Genomic DNA, 22,039 nt, shown 5'->3' with positions numbered 1-22,039 from the left:
GGATGGCATGCCTGTTTTCACTTGCATGGGTAGAAACTACACTTAAAATTAAGACATTTCATAACCTATTTGTACATCCATTTCATCCCGGCAGTGACTTGCATGCCAGTGGGCTTACTCACGGAAAATTACCACCTTCGTACCAGTACCCTCCCACCCCTGAAACGCGCGAGCACAAGGCAACGCAGGATTTCGATCAGGTCGGTGCGCTTGCCAAGGTCATGTATAGTGATGGGTAATAGCGTAAAGGAATAAATTTGCTGCACGCTTGGTTGCACGGGCCATACGCGGAGTTAGAGATTATCAAATCCATCAACACCATCACTGGGTTACTTCATCTGAGCATTACGTTCTGCGAGCTTGTTTGTCCTTCCACTTCCTCCGAGTACTCGTTTATTTTGCCCCTGGGGATTCTTCCCAGCCTTCCTTCTGCGAGCTGTGCGTTCACAATCCATTTTCGCTAGTGGCATTGCCTTAAGCTAACGATCACTTATTCTACAACGGGGTAGGCCATCGTTGATTTGTAGTTGTAATTTGTACTTTTAATCTTACAAATGCACCACGGCTGGCAAATCAGCTGGCCTTTATGAAACATACCAAGGTACGGTTGTAGAAATTCTCGAGAGATTTGTCAATTTTTGTGTGTGGTTTTGTAGGTTTGTAATTTGTAGTTGTTGTTTGTAGGTTTCTGCTTCATGAAACACATTTTTACAACTACACATACAAAGTTACAAACTACAATACAAATGTACAAAAAACTGCCTTTGTGAGAAAGGCTACAGTAGCCTTTCTTACAAAAGCCTTTGGTAAAAAGTAGCCTTTCGCATTCAAAAGATTTGTGAAGGGTGGGGGTAACCAAATATGGTAGACGGGTGTCAAACGAGGGCCCTCACAAACTCACAAAGAAAACAAACCGACTCCTGCCTACAAGGTCGTAGTCTTCAAACCCTCCTGTCGCTGCTGTTTGATCGTTTTGGAGGAGCACATTCAAGGGGCGTTCCATTCTGCCCACAGGTCTTCATCTTTACCACAGCGCTCTTAAAAAATTAAAATTGGCGTGATGCGTTCTCGCCGAGGCGTGCTCCCAACCTCTTAAGAAAATCTTGATTGCGCCACTGCTGTTGGTACGAACTAATGGCAAGTGGGCGCCAAGGCTAAATAAGCACGGATGAAAAAGAACCATTTTGTCTTATCATGGGGCCACAGTGCCTGACAGGGGATCCTGTGTCAGCAAGGGAATCCGAGTCGGCAGCGGGCCTGTTTGCTAGAAAGGGACAGTGACGGGACCTGGAATGTCAGCGGGCGTCTTGCATTGTTCGGGCCGCGGACAAAAAAGGTGATAGGAAATAGGGCAATAATAGGGCCCGCACTGATTGACACAATGGAATGGTTATGTGTCGGACAGTGGGCCCAATAACCAACAAACGACCTTTCTCCGTTTTGCCCAGGGGCCTGCTCTTGTTAAAAGGGATCTCTGTGTCATTTAGTAGATCCCCTGTACCTGCAAGAAATTATTGTGCGTCACTGAAAGCCTCTTCTCCGAGTCGCACTAACTGTTCCCGTCAGAGGACAGCCGGCGTCATAAAGGAGACCAATGTTTCCCCAGAGGGCCTCTGAATCGATCATGAGGCCCGGTGCCCGTGTCACCAGAATGTCGCACCATAAATTCTGTGGCCCCCAGTGTTTCGCTGACGACGCCGTCTGAACGAAACAAGTGTGTGGTCTCATTGTCCATTCCATGGCCCCTTCATGAACACGCCCGTCGGGACAAGTGGATAAAAACAGAAACGAAAGAAAGAAACTTTTGGGCGCGCTCAAACCTTGGAAGCTTTCATCAGCGGCCTTCCATAAAGCCCTGTGTCATTCCTGCTCCACCAGGATTCTGGGTGCGACCCTGGGCACGTGCACATGGGTGATACAGAAACCGGCGCCGGACGGAGCGGGGACAGCGGGAAAGGCGAGCCCGACTGCGTGAGCCTGACCGCGTGCATCGGCAGCAACGTCCCGCCCGGTATGGGCGATATAATTTAGGTTAGGTGTGCCGAATTTAACCTAACTAATCGTTTGATAACGCAACGTATTTTTGGGGACGGAAGGAAGAAAGGGTGACTTTCCCAGCAAATTTTGCATGCCATGCAGCTGTAACCAACGGAAACGCAAATATCCAGATCGTAATATGCATCTTGCGGGGATGCGCGCTGCTCTCGCTGTGTCAAGACTCTAGTGACGTCACGTCAACGTTGGGCGTAATAGGTGCTAAAAAGCGGTCAGGCGTACTTCTTATATGTACTTGGCAAGGCCGGTGATTGGCGGCAACAAATTACACACGGCGCAGAGTTTTAAATCTACGATTCTACAGCCCGCGCTAGTTTTGTGAAACGGTTGTAAGTTGTAGTTTGTAAATTCTAAATTACAACCTACAAACACAAACTATTTGTAACAATTGTTTGTGAGAAAGGCTACAGATATTGATTTATGCAATCCTGGGTTTCCAGTCAACTGGATGCTCGTTAACGCTGGTTTCATGGTCAACACCACGGGGAACATCACTTAAGTGGAAGTGATGGAAATGGCTTTCTGACGGTTTTTTTATAAAAGGATCAAGAACTCTGCTTTAACCATAGAACCTTCCTATAAATTTGCAATACCATGCGCTAAGCTACACCTAGATCCCCAAAATATCGAGCAACGCCTTGCTCAGTTTCGGCCTCATGTACGTTTGGAATGCACCGCATAAGAGGCCGCCGAAATCTGATTAGGTGGTTCGTTAAGTGCCAGGATGATAGCTTCGCTACCGAGCGCAGCATAAATTACTGTATGCATTTCCTCGCTGAGCTAGCGCAGTAAATGATTTGATGTCGGCCGCATGCGAATCGTTTAATTTCGTAAGCGTGTTATTCAAGAGGTTTCTGCGTAGGCGCAGCCAAATCGTTATTGAACCCGCTCCAGGACGTTTCCGTCGTGTTTCTACAACAGCTGCGCCCCCGATATTTCCAAGCTGGGCTAAGCACGCTGCAATTACAATTAGCGTAATTGCATGCATTTGACTAAGCTACGGGCTGGCACATTCAAAAGCTGGTGACGGCGTGTAATGATCAGGGCCGCCGGCCGTTACAACAGCAGCTGTGGGTGTAAATTAGCGCTGTCCCTTTTTGACGGGCATTTAAAAGCAATGCATTAAACTTATACTTACCTCCACCCCCAGTGTTCAGTTGGCGACATTGGCGCAAACTTAAGCTTAGTAGAGCGTTTTCATCTATCTTACTGAGGTGAACAAACACTGTGATAGACTCGTATGACACAAAATTGCTGAGTGGGCACATTCAAAACAGTACAGATAAATGCATGGCTGGATGCCAATTGTCCACACCGTCCATAGACTGGAAGGACGCCGCATTGCACGTACCATTCCAGCATGCACAAGACGCCACTGTCGCCCTTTTCCCGGCCATCTGCGTGAAAATATCTACCGCTCGGCTGCATAATGCAGTCGGCTCGGCCCAGCCTAGTGCGTGTGGACGGCGCCAGTGCCCCGCCGCGCGTCCGTCAGCTGGACGTGAAGCTCATGCATGTTTTAGTAGCCGCGACTCCGCCCCAACGCGTATATTCTGGCGCGCGCTGCGGCGCCGCGAGGCACGTGAGGCCCCGCTCTGGCCCCATTCAATGGTCCGGCGGCGGCGTCAGGCGCTGGCCGGGCCGGCACTTCCGATGCTGCCCGCTGGCGCCAGGCTGCCCCGTGGCCGCCGCCTAGTAATGACGGCCCGTGGCTCGGTTATGAGGGTTCGCGACCCGGTAACGAGGGTTCGTGGTCCAGTAACGCTGATCCATTGCCCAGCAACAAGGGTTTACGGCACGGAGCCGAGGGTTTAAGGCCCTGTAATCAGGGTTCGCAGCGTGGTAACGAGCGTTCCTGACCCGGCAACGACCGTCCGATGTCCGGAACTGGGAGTTAACGGCCTGCTAACGGGGGTTCGCAGCCACATAACGAGCGTTAACGGCCACGAGGGCTCACGGACCGGTAATGAGGGTTCACGGCCCCGTAACGAGGATTAGCGGCCCAATACCAAGGGTTCGCGACCCGGTAACGAGCGTTCGCGGCCCTGTACCGATCGTCCGATGCCTGGTAATGAGGGTTTTCGGACCGGTAACGAGGGTTCGCGGCCTATTAACAACGACCTGTGACCTGGTAAAGGCAGTCCACGGCCCGGCAACGAAGGTGCACTTCCTATAGAACAATAGCGACCACGCATACAGCGAGCAGTCCCGCGCCGACGGCCAGCAGGGTGTAGAGGTACTGTACCCAACCTCAGGACGCTGCCCAGCTGACATACAGCGAGCAGTCCCGCGCCGACGGCCAGCAGGGTGTAGAGGTACTGTACCCAACCTCAGGACGCTGCCCAGCTGACATACAGCGAGCAGTCCCGCGCCGACGGCCGCAGGGTGTAGAGGTACTGTACCCAACCTCAGGACGCTGCCCAGCTGACATACAGCGAGCAGTCCCGCGCCGACGGCCGGCAGGGTGTAGAGGTACTGTACCCAACCTCAGGACGCTGCCCAGCTGACATACAGCGAGCAGTCCCGCGCCGACGGCCGGCAGGGTGTAGAGGTACTGTACCCAACCTCAGGACGCTGCCCAGCTGACATACAGCGAGCAGTCCCGCGCCGACGGCCGCAGGGTGTAGAGGTACTGTACCCAACCTCAGGACGCTGCCCAGCTGACATACAGCAGCAGTCCCGCGCCGACGGCCGGGTGTAGAGGTACTGTACCCAACCTCAGGACGCTGCCCAGCTGACCACTGGCCTTTTCTGGCGCGCGGCCTTTGAATACTGCGAAAGATGTTCATGACTAGCACACACCACTTTTCCTTCGTTCTTGTCAGCAACGTATGGCAGATGCAGTGCCTGACTATTGCTGAGTTATGTCGGATGCGGCTGGTGTTTCTGCATGAGTCAGTATGTCAGCTTCAAGGACGTTGTAAGCAGAGAGCGACGAATAAGGCCCTGCTTTTGAGGAAGTTGAAGACCATGTTGGAATAAGTGAAATGTCCACAAAGATCTGAGAAATGTTCATATCACTCTAACATAAACAACACCTCCATGGTAGTTTCGCATGGTTGCAAAAGCCTTGCTGTTCGGCATCGATGAAAATACAAAAGTGACATTTTTGCTCTTTCTTGCGCTTCTTAACTCGAATTGTGCAGGCATCACTAAAACCAGGTCATGTGGTCTTCTTTGTAGTTTTGGAATGTTACATAGTGTGTGCCAATTTGCTCAAACATAAGATCGCATAAATCGATCAGAGACCGTCGCTGTGCAAAAACAAGCACCTTCCAGATACAAACACCAGACACCCGTAAAATCCATTACGATTTTAAGTGCCTCGGGTGAGACCCGCTTACATGGCAGCATCGAGTGTAATCAAACTGCAGGTAAAGTTCCAAGAAGCGTCCAACTCGCAACATCACCACCGTTTGCTTCCAGCACTTTTGGCGCGAAATGTGAGTTTTATGTGTGAATCCCCACGATTGGCTTGTGTGACGACAAGATGAGGAGCCAATGCTCATTTCTCGCCTCAGTTACAGGCTTGTTTCTGTTCCGCTGACTGGCCCGCTTCTTTTTCCAGCTCTGATTGGACTGCTGATCGTCTCGACCCTGCTCTTGACGGGAAGCGGAGCAGCTGAAGGCGACACCCCGGTAGTTAACAGATCAGCCGCCGGGAGCCGCGCTGCAGCTACGCAGGACGGCGGGGTGACGGAGCAGAGGCCGCACCTCAACAGAGGACAGCGGAGTGACGGAGCGGGGAGGCCGCACCTCTACAGAGGACAGCGGAGTGACAGCGGGGAGGCCGCACCTTCCGCTGGTGCCGCCTCCGCCCTCGCACACCTTGTCTGTACTGGCTGACATTGCGCAGGCGCGCTCTGCTCGGCCGCTACCAACGCCCCGGCGGTGCCGGTGGAGTTAGGCCCCAGGCGGTTATCTCCACCGCGCGACGGGCTTCCGTCAGCGCCGCGCCCCGTCCCTGACTGGCCCCGCCGCCGGCGGCCGCCGACCTTCCGCCCGGTGCCACGCGCACACGAGCCGCCGCCGGCGCGCGAGAGACCAGCGACGGGGTCGGCGAGGCCACGCGCGTCGGCGCTAGCGAGGCGAGCGAGAAGACCGGCGACGGCGACCGCAGGCTGGTGTCGGTGTCGGGCGGCCTGGTCCTAGCCGGCAGCCCGAAGGCGCGGACACCGTTCGGTTCGCTGAACCTGCCCAACACCAACGCCCACACTCTGAACAGCACCGGCCGTCTCGGCCGACCGTCTGTGATGTTCGCCAGTCTGCGGGGGTGATGGGGCGTCACTTGATCCCGTCAGCAGAGAGGACGACGGCGGTGGCCAGCGATGGAGAGGAGTGGAGGGGGAGCGCGAAGTGTCTGTTGATCCCCGCACTGATGCTAAACGGGCATGTTTTGACTAATACCAATTTTGATGATGGTGCTTTAGCCCACTTTAGTCTAACGAGTGATACTCAACTAGTACTTTCGTGGAGAGGAAACCTTCTTTTTCTTGCGTTCACTTCTGAACAGCATTAACTACTGTATTTAGGTGCTTATCCCAGTTTTTTTTTTGTCTTCACAGCGTATTGTGCTCCAAAAACGCGATGTATGTGGAGCTGCAGCTCAGCAATATAACACTTGTCTCACCCCGACACGCGGGTGTTGCGTTAAAATCTAGAGGCATATTTGTTTAGCCCTGGCTTCACATCGATACCATGTCTATAATCCAATAAGTTGCAGGCACTTGTCGGAATATTCTCCAAATAAACCTGTGGAAACATCTCCATGTGGGCCAGGGAGATCGCACGACCGTGCAGGAGCCGCTGCCGCCAGGGTGTGGTGGCCGTCAGACTGCCGTCGCGTGGCTGAGGGCCGATCGAGTCGCCCGGGCTGCGGTCAGACGACACTCACGCACGCACTTGATCATGATCAGGGGATGTCTGCCATGGACCGTTACGGTTACGGACCGAGGTCGACCCCGGTGCCAGCAGTTGGGCCACGCCGGTGAGCGGCAGGTGGGTCGTCGCTTGCGAGAAATGTCAACAAGGGCGTGCTAATTTGCCAGGCTAGAGAACATTAGTGAACGCGTGGCACAGGAGTCTCGCATTGGTGGCACTGTTGAGTGCAATGTGATCCTGCCGGGTGCAAATTCGTTTTCTAGCGCGATGGATATAGCGAAATGGGAGATCATTCATTGGCGACCACGGCGGCAGTACGGAGAGGGAGTGGAGTGAGACTGGAGTACAAAGTGATGGTCAACTGATCGGCAGGGTCCGCGACAAGTCGTCTTTTGGCTCAGGCAGAGGGACATGTATTCGGAGGAAGTCAAGTGAGAACGTGGCACCGGACTGGCCATTTTAGGAGTCCAAACCAACCGTAACACGTTCTCGATCACATAGACTCACGCCGTAAAATCGTTAACCTTGATTACAATTGATAAATGGACCAGTCAGTGACACGACGGCAGAAGCGATAACAGTATTATACTGCGTCTCCATTGCAACATCTGTGTCGAGAATAACTCGCGGTATGGACACTTTTTGCATGGTTCTGTCTTTTGGAACCGTTAGTGTCGTTACTGGAATCGCTATCTCCTGTAAATGTTTCAAAACTGGTTGAAAACAGGAGAAACATCAGAACTAACAATAAGCTCTGATGGAATCCAGCCCAAGACGGGGTGGGGACTGCTTTTCCATCCATTTTTGTATGTAAGTTTAGCATAATGCCGGTGGTGCGATGGAAGGAAAACACTTGCTTTGGGCATGAATTTGGCCCGCTCACACCCTCTTGGGGATGTTTCCACGCTTCCAAAACTCACGTTACATACAGACGCAGGCAGCCTCACAGTAATCTGCTGGACACAAACTAGTCCGATCGAAGTGCGCTATTGCTTAGTAACTCAAGTTATTGTGACAGGAGATTCACATATTATTTGTTAACTAAATCAAGAAGAAAAAGATAACACCACCCCTTTCGAAACACATCAAGGAAGGTAAGCAAACCCACGTATTGAACATGCATGAGCTGTGCTAGTTAGGAGTATCTCGAGTCTCGAAACAACCGCGCAGTGTGTTGCGGAAGAAATGCAGCTTATAGACCTAGCCATAGACGAACAGCGAAATGTCAGCCAGTATCATTTGCCAATGAGGGCTTGTGACAAGAACAGGGCTGCCATGTTTCGACAAATAATTTCAGCAATCTTGCAATGGCTATCCTGACGATCGCTGGTCTGTTCAGTTTTTGAACATCGACGAGGACACGCGGAAGAGCGGACTTCTTATCACAATCCAGAAGCTCTCCTGCTCCTGGCCATCACGCCCGAACATCTAAAAAAAAAAACGCCGTCCCCATCCCCCGCTCCCGGCGGCTAAGCCTCTCCGGCCTGATTAGCCGACGACACTGCTCCAGAACTAATCCGGGACGAGCACAGGGCTCGGCCACACCATCATTTCCGGCGCGGGCAGACTCATCAGCGCTGGCCGCTGCGGTGACCCCGGCCGACCGCGGCGGTGCGCGCTGCGGAGGCGGACGAGCCCCGAGCTCCACCCAGCGGACACGCGATCACCTCGTTCGCGAGGCGCGCGCTCCGGTGCGTCGCCGGCTGCGACCATGGGCCAGTGGAGTGGCGGATAGGCGCCGGCGTCCGAGAGTATAGCGGCCGGGCAATACGTACGAACAGCGCTCGAGGTCTAGGACGGACTGTGCGGATCGCTCGCCGGGGGTGCCGATCTCGAACCCGTCCAAGCGCGGGATGGTCGGCACGAGACCTCACGGAACGAGCTCCGGGAACATTTCCGCTCCCAGGGGGTTTGCCTCGATTGCTGACACACCACAAGGGCGCGGCGGGCCGAAGCGTCAGCGCGCCGTCGCGGGCGAACGTGGCTCTGGCCTGCGCGGCGCCGTCGGCGCGTCAGGCGCGACGCTTAACACGTCGCCCAGTTCGGTCCGGTGACGTCACGGCCCGACGTGCCGCCGGAGAGGGGAGGGGGGGGGGGGGGGCGGCTGACGCCCGCGGCGTAGCTGGTGCCGCTGCTGGCTCTGTGCCGTTCGGCGGGCTCCGACGGCATAACTTTCCGAAAACACTTCGAGACCGCGGGAGTGTGGCCTGGTTGTGCAAACAGACAAACCCCGTGAGGTCTGAGGCTTCGAGCGCTCGAGAACAAAGGGCGAAATCTTGTGGACGCAACGCGGAAGGGTTCAGCAAACAAAATGAAACACATCCTGAGTATACCTATGCCCATGAGATGTGATTATCCTCATCTCAACTGATTGTCAGGACCTGAGACCGGCCCCGCTAGATGAAGACAAGGCGAACCAATATTAAAATATCGCACGCTGCAGCATGTCTTCAATAATGTGCGTTGGTGGTTTTTATGTCACTATTCTTCACGTCACTATCGTTTTACCTTTTCCCATTTATCACCGACGAATAAGCATAAGGTAACTGTTTTCTTTCATTTATATATAATGTTGCTGGTAGCTGCAAGGAACAATTTCCGTGATCAAGACATACCACCCTTTGAATATTTTGGTTGTACGGGATCAGTTTCACTAAAAAGACAATGCAGGTCCGTTAACACCTAAGCATCTTTCCCGATCACTCTTGTGGCGCCTATTCTGCATCTAATTGTCCAGTGTCCATGCGATGCGCCGCTAAAGTTTGGCGTGTGCCACTTAGCCTGCTGCTAGCCCGTTAAGCGCATCAGCATTGCGGCACAGCATCCTCGCCACGCCGTACCGGCGCAGTGACCCCATCCTCGCATGAACAGATAAAGGCAATGGAGACATAGGGTCATCCAGCGGCACGAAACTCACTCAAAGGAGCGAAAGCCCTGATTTGAATCGACTTTTCCTGCAATACCATGAGGTTAAAGGTAGATTAATCGTCCCTCCCCGCCGCCAGGCAAGGGGTGAAAATGCTACGTTTTACCAGAAATGGGCCGCTGCCCCTGCTCCCCCTACCCCGGGTCCCCACGTCTTCCTGGATAACACCTGCTTAATATGTACCATTCCATTTCATGATGTGCCACCTTATCAATAAGCAAGGGCATATCATACGAGGCTCCAGAGCCGAGATCCGTCCGGCCCATTCTGCTGATAGCACGGAGCACTGAGTAGTAGATGTTATCCCTCTGCGATGCGAGCTCCAAAGCCGAGCCAAATCCTATCACCACATTGGGTGTTTTAAATAGTTCCATCACATTCGCTCGCATGGTCGCGTTGCAAAATTCCCTCCGCGCTCCAATGCGTTAATAATTTAAAACTTCCAATGCGATCTTCTGAAGGAGTAGTTTAAGTATTACATAACTGCGCCGCAGAATGTTTCGGCTTTGCAAAAAAGAAACTTGTGGCGAGGCCGTCCTTTTATGTTTCAAAAGCGCTGATTATTTTTGTCAACATGACGGGCCATTCAAATTTAGGTGAGGTTTTCACAGGAAAAAAGTGACGGTTACTACAAAACTAGGAGCTAAAATATCATGAAAGGCAAATTACCAAGTTAAAACGTGCAGCGCTGAGCATCAACATTCATGTTAACAAATCATTGCAGAAATGTTTCCAGATAAATACGAAACTTCGGCAAACCGCGCGCTGCCCAGCGTTAGCGCGTCTTAAATGGGACGATGCTGTCAAAGAACGGAACGTCTCAACTGACCATGCCGTTCCCAAATTTCTGACATTAGGACATCCTCCCTAGCTATAGCGCGGTCCACCACTGGCAACCGCAATAGAATAAACGCATCACAATCGCAGGGGCCTCCACTCGCTCCGCGTAAGTTCGCAAAGTTCAAGGTTGGAAAATACCGCGTCCGTGCGAGCTCCAGCGCTCCAATTCTAAAAAAAACAATCAGCGTTTAGGTTATGTAAACGCCACTTCCGTCAACCAATCAGCGCCTAGCCAAATATACCAAGATTTTAGAGATCTTCAATCTGTCCTCTTCTGAAGGCGAATGCACTGCCAAAGCAAAGTGGCCCCTGGCACGAATTCCGGCCGGGCATTTATACAAATACAGTGCAAGTTTTTTAAACTGTTCTGAACCTGTTTGTATCTAGTTGACACATCTGGTTTTCGGCGTCTTAACTTGGCTGAATTCTGGTTGCAATAGCGTTATTTCGCAACGATTTTGTACGAGTTCAGTTTTTTCCGAACATTTTTGGTAATCCGGGAACCGATTATTATTCTAATTTATAATTAAACGGCGCATACGTCACCACATTCCGCTAAAATACAAGTAATATGATTCCGGCGATGAAGAGATCTCGAGTGTCCGCTGCCCGTTTACCATCAAACACTGACCTGTGAGAACGATGCATGCATGTCCACTGTGTGCGGGCAGAGCCAGCTCACCGTCAGATTAGGCGGCAGACGCAGGCCGGAGCGCTTCAACTCACGACGCACGGCGCCAGCTACGACCGACAGCAGAATCTCGTGCACCGACTGCTTGGTCACGTGCTTCACCTGGTTCAGGTGCTCCCAGTCCAGGCTGCCCAGGCAGACGTCGGTCCTCCACGGCTCGCGTGCAACTCTGACGTCACTGCGCGCGCAGACCAGCCACTGCGCGAGCGTCACGGGCGTCACGAACAGCGCACGCAGGCAGTTGAGCGCGTACGTCACGCTGCCGAAGTTGGCCTTGGGCGGCACGGCACCCGGCGGCGTATCGGCCAGCACGTGGCAGAGCGCGCGCAGCAAGCCCATGCCGTCTGAGATCACGTGGTGCACGCGCACGAGCACGGCCGTCTCGCGCGTGGCGGCCACGTGCACGGCCACGGCCTCCCACGGCGAGCGCTCGAGTGATACCGGCTCGCCGAGGCGGCCGGCCACGAACGCGCCGAGCGCGGCACGGTCGGCCACCGCCGGCGCAGCGAACATGTGGTTTTCCAGCACGAACTCGTCATCGGCGACCCAGGCGCGGCCGCCGGCGAACGGCACGATCCGCTGCGAGAGGCGCGCCACGGCGTGATGCCGCAGCCGCGGCTCCAGCGCCTGCAGCGCCGCCTCCAGCCGGAACTGCTCGTCGAACAGCAGCAGCGCGTGGTGGATGGGCTCCGACGCGGCGCCGCCGTCCGCCTCCAGCCACTGGACGTCGTGCGGCCCCACTAGGTTGGCCATCATCTCGAGCCGGCGCTTGAGCGAGAGGCGGCGCAGTGAGGCAGAGCAGAGGACGCCGAGGCGCCGGCCGGCCGCCGCCGCCGGGTACGCCAGCAGCGCCGCCAGCGTCAGGCAGATGCCCACCGTCAGGCTGCACACCACTACCAGCAACGAGCGCACAAAGCTGCAGAGGATGCCCTCGTCCAGTGGGTGCACCAGCCGCCGTAGGCGCGTCTCGCCCAGCCGCGTGAACAGCACCGAGTCCGCCGGGTCCACCAGACGCGTCGAGTACGTCGAGTCCGCCGACTGCGCCGAGTCTGTTGAGCGCGGCGGCCGCGCGGGATCGGCTGCCGGTTCGGAAAAGGTCAGGGGCGGCCCAGCTGACAGATGTGGCGCTGTCCGCGGACTGGCCTCGGCTGGACTGGCCGGCCGGCGCTCCTCCGATGCCGAGGGCATCGCCCCCCTGAAACAGAACAGGCCGCCTGTCAGCATTCTTGTCACTACATAAACGGCTCCCATTTCCGTTTTCAGGTTCGTATCAGGGCGTCGTTGACATGATCTACAGTACCTTGAAGAGGCGTTCAGTCGATATGAGCAGGACAGTTTGCCCTTACTGGTGACGAAATCTGTTGCACCCTTACAAGAATTTCTGTGGGATCCCAAGGATGTTGTTATCGCATGGAAGTTTGTACTTGTGGGCGGTCAGTCAACAATGCACTCGACCGTGCGGCCCTGCAGGTGTCCGCTGCGTGTGACCGGACCCCGGCGAATGGGTGAAGTTGGCCTGTACAGTCGCTGGCGACAGAAGGGTGACAGCCAGTCCACGGCCGGGGCGACAGAGATTCTCACCTGGCTGGAACTTGGCTGCGGCGTCTTCAGGACCGTTCCCGAGGTGCGGGCTCCGCGTTTTCATGAAAAGGATGGGTGAAAGCATGGCCTGGCGTCGTTCAATTCGGTGAATTTTGGCGTGAAACACTATCCAGCCGGGAGCTACCAACAGATCTGAGATGTCAACCGGGCCCACGTGATGGCGACGCCGGATGATGCCAGTAATGGGCTTCGCGCTCCCCGGACGACGTCTTATCATTTTCTCCTCGCTGCGCTTGCAGCCCACTGTCACATTGACATTAGCTGGCGACGCCCATGTATCTTTGTAAATCCTCCGTAACTGTCGGTGTTTTACGACCCCGCAGCCTACTATTAATTGCATGTGACAGAACGGCCCGTCCTCATATTGTCCGCAGCAGACTCCAGCACCGTTGTTTACAGTAGGTTCTAAGTATTGTCCACAGCCCGCTCTGTTATAAGCAGGCCGCAGGCCGCGCTGGCGTTATTGTTCCTGGTTGCCCCCCCCCCCCCCCCCCCATCCGCCGCTATTGACCTCAGTCAGCTCCTCCCTATTGATCGCAGCCAGCTCACCCTTCCCGCACTCAGGCGACCAGCCGTCATGTAATGCACTGCATTGTGCTCTTCTGCATCGCATCTCTTACACATGAGGTAACTAATCTGACCTGGCGTCGTCTAACCACACTTTATTTGGTCAATCACCAGCGTATCTCACTTAGCCTCAGCTGACCTCGCGTGACCTTACCAACACTGCATTGGAAACGTAACCAACATTTTCCCCAGTGAGGGCATGAAATGTCAACGAATGAACTCACCTGACCCCATCTAAGCTGAGGTAATTTTACCTAACACCCTCTCACCTGACCTAACCAGGGGGGTGTGGGCGCCGTACAGAGACGGCATGGCGCCCACCGCTGGTAGCCTGGTGCCAACGATCGGCGAGGCGCCCACCGCTGGTGGCCTGGTGCCGACGCCCGGCGAAGCGCCCACCGCTGGTGGCCTGGTGCCGACGCCCGGCGAAGCGTCCACCACTGGTGGCCTGGTGCCACGCCCGGTAAGGCGCCCACCGCTGGTGGCCTGGTGCCGACGCCCGGCGAAGCGCCCACCACTGGTGGCCTGGTGCTGACGCCCCGGTGAGGCGCCCACCGCTGGTAGCCTGGTGCCACGCCCGGTAAGGCGCCCACCGCTGGTGGCCTGGTGCCGACGCCCAGCGAGGCGCCCACCGCTGGTGGCCTGGTGCCGACGTCCGGCGAGGCACCACGGGCCCCGACTCAGCAACGCGCAGCAGTTGAACACAGCCGCCGCCTGTGTTGGATGCTCGCCATCTGAGATCCTGACGAGATCAGGGTCCGATTCCCAGCTGCCAAAACTTTACCGAAATGTGCTCAAATGCACCGGGATGACACAATGGGGTGGAATGAGATGGAGAGTGAAAGGAGAGTGAAAGGAGAGTGAAATAAAGAGTGGATAATGAAAATCATTTCATTGACTTTTTGCTGCTTATCAAATAAAAGAGGCCCGTCTAAAAAATTTGCAGTTGTAGCTGACGAATGCGTTCGTTCGTGACGAACGCCTGCCGTTCACCTCCACGAATATAGAACAGCTGTTTTCCATCTCAGGGGCGCCCATATGCCGTCAATCAGTTGAAAGTGATAGTGATTTCCGAAACCAGTGGCCTGGCAGGTGAGTCGATCCCTTACAAATGAATCCGAAAGCGTGTTCGAGGGGTGCACGGCAATACGCGAATAGCAGACACATTCACACATTTTCGCCATCGTCGATTCGATCGACACACACGATCAAGGCCTCTGTGGTGGCCGTACCCCTCGAGAACTGGTCATTGAGCATCACTTGCATGCACATTCCTTGCATGCTGAAACATCACACACAGGATGGCTTTACATTATTTATTACCACCTCGCTGGAGGATTTTCAATCTAAGGAGTCCATGCGCCGGTGCGTGCAGATCATGGCTATGTTTATGAAAAGTTCGTTGTGTGCTGTGGCTTGCAGCACGTAGACAATATCGATCGCATAAATAAGGGGATCAAACGCAGGCTTCGTTAATACAAAATGGATGTGGTGGTTTTGTTGCCTCCGATCACAGATTACAACCGACCAAAAGAGAGAGAGAGAGAGAGAGAGAGAGAGAGAGAGAGAGAGAGAGAGAGAGAGAGAGAGAGAGAGAGAGAGAGAGAGAGAGAGAGAGAGAGAGGAGAGAGAGAGAGAGAGAGGAGAGAGAGGGAGAGAGAGAGAGAGAGAGAGAGAGAGAGAGAGAGAGAGAGAGAGAGAGAGAGAGAGAGAGAGAGAGAGAGAGAGAGAGAGAGAGAGAGAGAGAGAGAGAGAGAGAGATGGAGAGAGAGAGAGAGAGGGGAGAGCGGAGACGAACACCTGAAGTGCTGTCTGCGCCCTGCGCTGGAGGCTGGAGGTATATTAGTTAGGCTGAGCAATCGCAGCAAACACCTTTATCAAACGCTTCGCAGTTCTCGTCGGACGGCGTCACACAAATGCCGTAAACTTCGACCATCATTCGCGGATGCTCCAGCTGAAAAGGATTGTTTCACATTTGTACTGGTTTTTACAATGAAATAGCCATATTGAATACCTTTTGATGCAGCTCACGGCTATGCTTTTTTAACACCTAAAGCCCTCTGATTCCTGACCTTAAACACCGCAAGGATGTGAGAGGCTATTTTGGGGGAGTATTTGAATGCCACCTTGATATTCATGACGTCATAAAAACGCCATTCGTATTGTACCATTTCAAAAGCCATGCGGTGATCAAGGCCAAAAAGAATATAATGGCTGAGTCCTTTATATCTAGCATCGGTGAGCATGATTTCCAGACATAGAGGCCGTCAAATGGCTCTTAATGATAGTTGTGCGAGGCACGACGACGTAATCAAAGAATGACGTATTGAGGAGTATATTTGTTGTAGCCGCCTGCAATCTCCATAGTCGACGTCGACGCGTGTATGTAACTTTTGTATATTGTATTATGCCAAGACCATGGTATGGTTTCTGGAAGAAGACGTTCAAAGAGATATAAATGCAATAAGGACAAAAACGTGTTGCAATCAAAACGAATTATTTCACACATTTATATCATCTGTTATCATGAAACCACTGCTTGGCTACGAATGCGTTTCAATATTTTCTTCCGACTCGACAAATTGGCCATAACACCATCTCCATCCATTCGCGATTGCCGACGGCATCGCCCATCTGCAGGCTGGCCATGGACGTGTTCGAAGTTTCTGCCATCGCAATCAAACGCCGAATAAAGAAAAGGCGGCGACCCGGTCCCAAGACATTTCAGCTAAAAACAAGTACCACAATCTTGGCAATGAAGCGAGTGCTTATATTAGACGAAGCAGCTCTGGGACTAAATGATCGACAAACTCCGACAAATCGACGTAATCGCACCTGGCAGCCACAAATCTACGCCAGATATATGATTTCTAAAGAAAACAATTTTGGCAAATATCTAACGGCGCGCACAAAAATAATAAAATATCTATCTAACGGCGCACAAGTACCACAACTCTGGCGACTGCGGGCGGAAAATGGTCACCTCCGGGCGATTCCAAGTCTTCAGGAGGGGTGATCGCTGTCAATCGGACAGCGACTCTGTAAGGCCCCCGGATGCCGCCCGAGGCCTCTTGGCACACCCAGCCGGCGACGCGCTAACATTTACTAATCAGAGAAACTGACGTGTCTGGAGCAGCCCTCCCTGCTAGTTAAGTATAACAACAGCTACAATGGAGTTTGTTTCATCATATCCGATGACTATTTCAGTGTTTTCAGATGTGAAATATTCCTTTAAAGAAACGAAGTACCAACTCAACTGGAGACTGCTGTACGAGCGTGAAGACACGGAGGCCGGGTAGGACTGGACGCGAACAACAGACTGGTGCAGACACAGCCGAGGCCTGTAAACCACTCGCGGCGGCTCACATTGACCATCGCGTTGTTGGTGTTGTGGGGGCGTGCGACCACACCCGACGCTCCCGTCCGATTAGAGCGGCCAGTTTCGCACACCACCACACCGGGCGCTGCCGTTGGGCTAGAGCGGCCGCTTTCGCGTCGCAGGTGTACGGACCAACGCCGCTCCATTTGAAACCTTGACCTGGTTCCACATCGAGTGCCGGACACCTGTTCGCGTCCGTCCGCGCAGCTGCTCAAAGCGCAGTCCGACAACTCAAGTTATCCAAGGCACGTCAGACCAGCTGAGATGGTGACAAAAGAGGTAATCGAGCGAAACGCCGTCTCCGCGCACCGGAAATGTGCTGGCGGCGATGGTGGCAGACGCTGACGTGGAGGCCATGCGAAGGACACAGCGTTACCCGCCGTGACCGTTCACGTGTCTCCACCACGGACTGGGGAGCCGATGCCTGCCCTGCCATCATTACCTGGGGCGGGGCGGTGATGGTGGCAGACGCTGGCGTGGAGACCATGCGAAGGACACAGCGTTACCCGCCGTGACAGCTCACGTGTCTCCACCACGGACTGGGGAGCCGATGCCTGCCCTGCCATCATTACCTGGGGCGGCCCAGTTACGAAAACTCCTTGGCACGAGACAGAAATTCAACGCCAACGCATGCTTTGTCCTTTGAAGCATGTCAAGTAGCAGCCATGACTGCCTCACTGCTCACAAGTGGGGCAGTGCTGAGAAGTCACAAATTTTGACGGCATCATGTGATTTTTTATGCACATCCTTTTTTAATCTCCGTGTATGAGCATCCATTGCTGTGACACACGTCATCGCATTCTTTTGGTCACATTCAATTATGAATGCCATTTTCACAAGCGTCCTTCATTTCTCCCTGCTTGATTATTCACTTTATGTACGGATATTCTGGATTCGCCTGCTTTCATAAATGTACGCAAAATAACCACCGCTCGCTTCTCGTTGGCACTCGCTGCGTGGACGCTCGTGAATTTGCACACGTTCATCCCAAAGAACTATTACCCGCCGCACGCCGCTCGGTCGCTCGACGACGCAGCACGCCAGCTGGTGCTAGCGACCTGATCCCGCCGACCGCAAGACGCGCGTCGTCGCAGAGACTGCAACGTCGGGACCGGCAGACGGACGTGCTTTAAAGCTTTAAAGGCCTTTGGATTCCGCCACAGATTGGAATGCCATTTGTCATGTGGTCTTCTAAAATAAAGAGACCACTTTTTCAGCAGTTTCAACACACACTTTCCGAAAAGATTGTGCTTTCTCCACCTTGCCATGTATATCAGCCCTGCAGGCAGCTCCGTGCTTCCTCGAACAGTCCCGGTGACCCAGTTAAGTACGAGTACCAAACGGACTTGCTCTTCACAGGCGTGGCAACCTGAGGTGGAGGGATGTGAGACTAAGTCGGCTTCCAATGGGCTGAATTTGTATGTAAGCTTTTTCGTCTAACTTTACAGGTCCTAGCGCGAAATCTATGCTCGAAATCATTGTTTCATCCGCACACAATGATGCAGAGCCACGGAATCATCGATTGTGCAATGGTGGCGTTGCTCTCAGTGTGTAGCGTTATGAGATCAGTGCTGAACGCCACTGATGTCACAAATACAATGAGACCCGCTTTAAAGCTGAAGCTTTGATGAAGTATTGCATAGGACGTATACAATTTTGATGAACGAAATATTTAACGAAATGTTAGATCATACCGCGCAGCTTTTTACATCAACACCACAAAATGCATTTCAGCGGGTCGATTGGTGTAATTTCTGAGCAGGCATTGGCCCTCATTTATTTGTAAGTAAAACAACTAAAAACCTCTTGAGCTTCCGCTGAGCTGAATATGAATGTGTTTGGCCGCTTGCCGGTATTACTTGGTCGCTGGTGAGCGTCACGTTAAGCGAACTGGTTGATTACAGAACGTGGTTGCCGAGGGCAAATCAGTCGCGTGCCAAAGTCGCCTGAAACTCTAAGCACCCACTGAGACCGGCCGAAATTCTTCTGCGAGTTGGTTCTGGCGGTATCGTGTGCAAGAGCCAATTTAAACCCTGATTTGCATATATGGCCAATCTGAAAACAAGGCCATGGTCGTGTCCTGGTGTCATGTAGCGACAGTGTGGTACGAAATGTAACTACGTGCCAAAACGCTCCCTACAAGCGGGGTCACCTGGCCAAGTCAGTGGATAGATTAGATGAGGCGAGTGAGAGGAGCAAGTATTTAGTGGATTGATTCCCTGTAAAATACGGAAGTGAAAGGAACTCGACAAGAACTGGCAAATGTGTGAAAAACAGATGTTCCATGCTAAAATCAATCAAACTACAGAAGCGCTAGCAGCTTCGACGTCACGGAATAAGCCAACGTGAACTGCAATCAGATTGTGCAAGAAGCTGTGTGTGTTCTAATGCACGACTAATTATATTTATGGCTGATCAGAATATGTGATGATTGTTTTCAACACATATAGCTCGATTATGTTATGAAGTAGTTGTACCAACCTATACTTCCCTACACCGGGAGAGAATCATAGGGTTTGATGGAGTTAACGGCTCATATGCACTACATGCTTCATCTGTATGTTCATGGAGTTTAATATGGTATAAGCATGCATTTGACAGAGATATGACCACGCTATCACAATATTGACGTGATGGACACAATGAATCACCCTGACCTTGCCTTTGCGCCTACGTTTAAGAGACTTTACATATGCCTTTCAAGGGTCGCGCTAATCAACGGACCTAAAACAATCGCTGCACCAGATCAGCGTTAATAGATTAGTCCTTCAATGCATAACATTAAAGAAACATGTTTTAAACTCGTGTGGGGTCGACGACTGGCATGAAAAATGCTACCCAATGCTGTAGTGAACCGCGTTACAGAATGGTGCGCAGTGCTCGAGTGAACCGCGTTACAGAATGGTGCGCAGTGCTCGAGTGAACCGCGTTACAGAATGGGGCTCAGTGCTCGAGTGAACCGCGTTACAGAATGGGGCCCAGTGCTCGAGTGAACCGCGTTACAGAATGGTGCGCAGTGCTCGAGTGAACCGCGTTACAGAATGGGGCCCAGTGCTCGCGTGAACCGCGTTGCACAGCGGCAGCAGCTGGTTTCAAATACTGCCATTACAGCTGCAACATTTCAACTTTGGTTATTACTGTCACCCAAAGCGCCATGCCGAGAAATAAGCCCAATAAAGCGCGTCATAGCGAAATGTCGATTTAGTGCTGCCGCAGTTCGTTGCGGCAAGTTTTTGTTCGTCTTTCCCTTTCTGGCTCGATGAGTCTGTGTCCATGTTCACTCATTAGGTAAAAAACGTAAAGTGAACTAACCCCACTGAAACAGTCAAACAACTTTCCGTGATGTCCCATCAATTTATAAGGTTGTAGGTCTACGTATATTCTGCTGCATCTAATTACCGAAATAATGCGTGTCGCCGCAACAATTTGAATGTGTTCAGTGTCTGGTAGGCTTTAAATAGGTACAAGGACCGTAACTTGAGGGTGAAATAACATGGCCTGGGATGGGTGGAGCGAGTGGGGCAGCCCAAGACCTAGGGCAACCAAGAAGTTTTTCAACTCTGTGTTTGTTAGCGTAAGGCTGTTTTTATTCAGATTCTTCAACTTCGACGGACTAGAATTGCCCGGGTTCATTGTTTGCTCGGCAAACTTGCCTGGCCGCCTGCCGGTATTACTTGGCCGCTTGGCGATATTGCTAGACGATACTGATGTTAGGCTAACGGCGATGAGAATGTAGCTCACTGGTGCCTCTCATCGCTGCCGGTGTTCTCGGCCGCTCGAGCCGAGCCCGCTCCCGCCGCTCTCTCTTCCGGGCGTCTACTGCCTCGCCTCGCCCCCCGGGCCTCGCTGGTGGTGCCCCGCGCCCGTGGCTGCCTCTGTAGCGGGTCTTCAGTGACTCTCGGGCCGGGCCCGCCGCTATGGGTGCGGCCAGCCAGGGTCTTCGGGAGAGAGACGCGTACCAGCGAACGAACGAGGAGCGTTGGAATAGCGCAGGTTGGTGGGAGCGTGCGGCGGTGCTGGCGGCTGAACAAAGCTGTTCGTGAGGTTGGTGTCCGGTTATCAAGAATACTCATGGGCAAAGGAAGGCATAGGAGCGCAGGTAGGAACGTCCTGCAAACCCGCAAAAACAGTATCAGCCTTTCGGCTTTGTTCTGTAGGCAATGCATGAGGAACTGCTGACCCTGCCACTTTCCTCTCACATAATTCCAAAGTTTCGGAGTGTTTCAATGTAGTTGACAACCAGATGTAGCTCGCGCTCGTGACTATTCCACTGCTGATGCTGCGATGCTGTTTGTCGGGCTTATTTCAGATGTCTGCGGCAATTTCTTGACTATGGGTTTTTGTTTCCCTTTTAAAGCTGGTGCAGCACGCATCGTCGCACACCGTTTTATGGGCAGCTAGTGATCACAGTCGTCAAAGAAACAATAACGAAGGAACATTACAACGTTAGTATTAGCCCGGAAACGAAGTCGGACCTACAACGCGGAAGCAATGTAAATTGTTATCCGAAAAAATACAGCCTTATCGGGAACTCTAGTGACGGCGTACAATACAGATGATAGAAGTGCGGGACTGATAGGGTCTTTTAATACTGCACTGGAGTTCAATAATGCTGGCAATCATCAAGGAAAATAAATGAAGAGCTTTGGAATAAATCTGGACCGGTCGATAGCAGGACTTTATAGGAACTGGCTGAAACAGATGAAAATCACGGCGCCATGAAGCGTGACTGATAGAGTGATAACGAGATTGCTTTATGTGCAACCGCTCCTCCTTTTGCGCTGATCTCGCTGATTAGCATAAGCACAACGCAAATTGAATTAAATCGGTGAAATATCTGTGGTAGCTGAGTGGATGTAAGTGGGGCGGGGCTCAACCGCAGGCCGGGTTAACGTTCGCTTCCTAGAACACAGTGGTCTAAACGAATTGTAAGAACGTTGGAGGGCAGGGTTTCAGATTTGATTTGTGTCATTGGGGCTTTACGACGCACTCAGCTGCTGAGGCTATGTGGCGTCCCTGCCTCTCAACCTGACAGGAAGGACGGACACCGCGGGGAATCGAACCCCGTACCTCTGGTTTCCCAGACGCGCAGTGGTTA

General features: G+C 53.0%; 1 protein-coding gene across 1 annotated transcript in view; it reads right to left on the bottom strand.

Annotated features, from left to right (window-relative positions):
- The window catches only part of LOC119107319 (uncharacterized), a 130,039-nt gene that overhangs the window by 95,111 nt on the left and 12,889 nt on the right, over positions 1 to 22,039 (bottom strand). The window contains exons 2-4 of the mRNA XM_037230745.1: positions 12,021 to 12,588; positions 11,889 to 11,972; positions 11,385 to 11,837 (exon numbers count right to left, since the gene is read on the bottom strand). Coding sequence (XP_037086640.1) covers positions 11,385 to 11,837; positions 11,889 to 11,972; positions 12,021 to 12,581 — 1,098 coding nt within the window. The 5' untranslated portion in view covers positions 12,582 to 12,588. The remainder of the gene's footprint in view (positions 1 to 11,384; positions 11,838 to 11,888; positions 11,973 to 12,020; positions 12,589 to 22,039) is intronic.

This window comes from Pollicipes pollicipes, unplaced genomic scaffold, assembly GCF_011947565.3.
Source record: "Pollicipes pollicipes isolate AB1234 unplaced genomic scaffold, Ppol_2.1 Scaffold_6686;HRSCAF=7923_pilon_pilon_pilon, whole genome shotgun sequence".
Classification (NCBI taxonomy): domain Eukaryota; kingdom Metazoa; phylum Arthropoda; class Thecostraca; order Pollicipedomorpha; family Pollicipedidae; genus Pollicipes; species Pollicipes pollicipes.
Note: the sequence above shows the minus strand (reverse complement) of the source record. Positions and strands in the feature narration are given on the sequence as shown.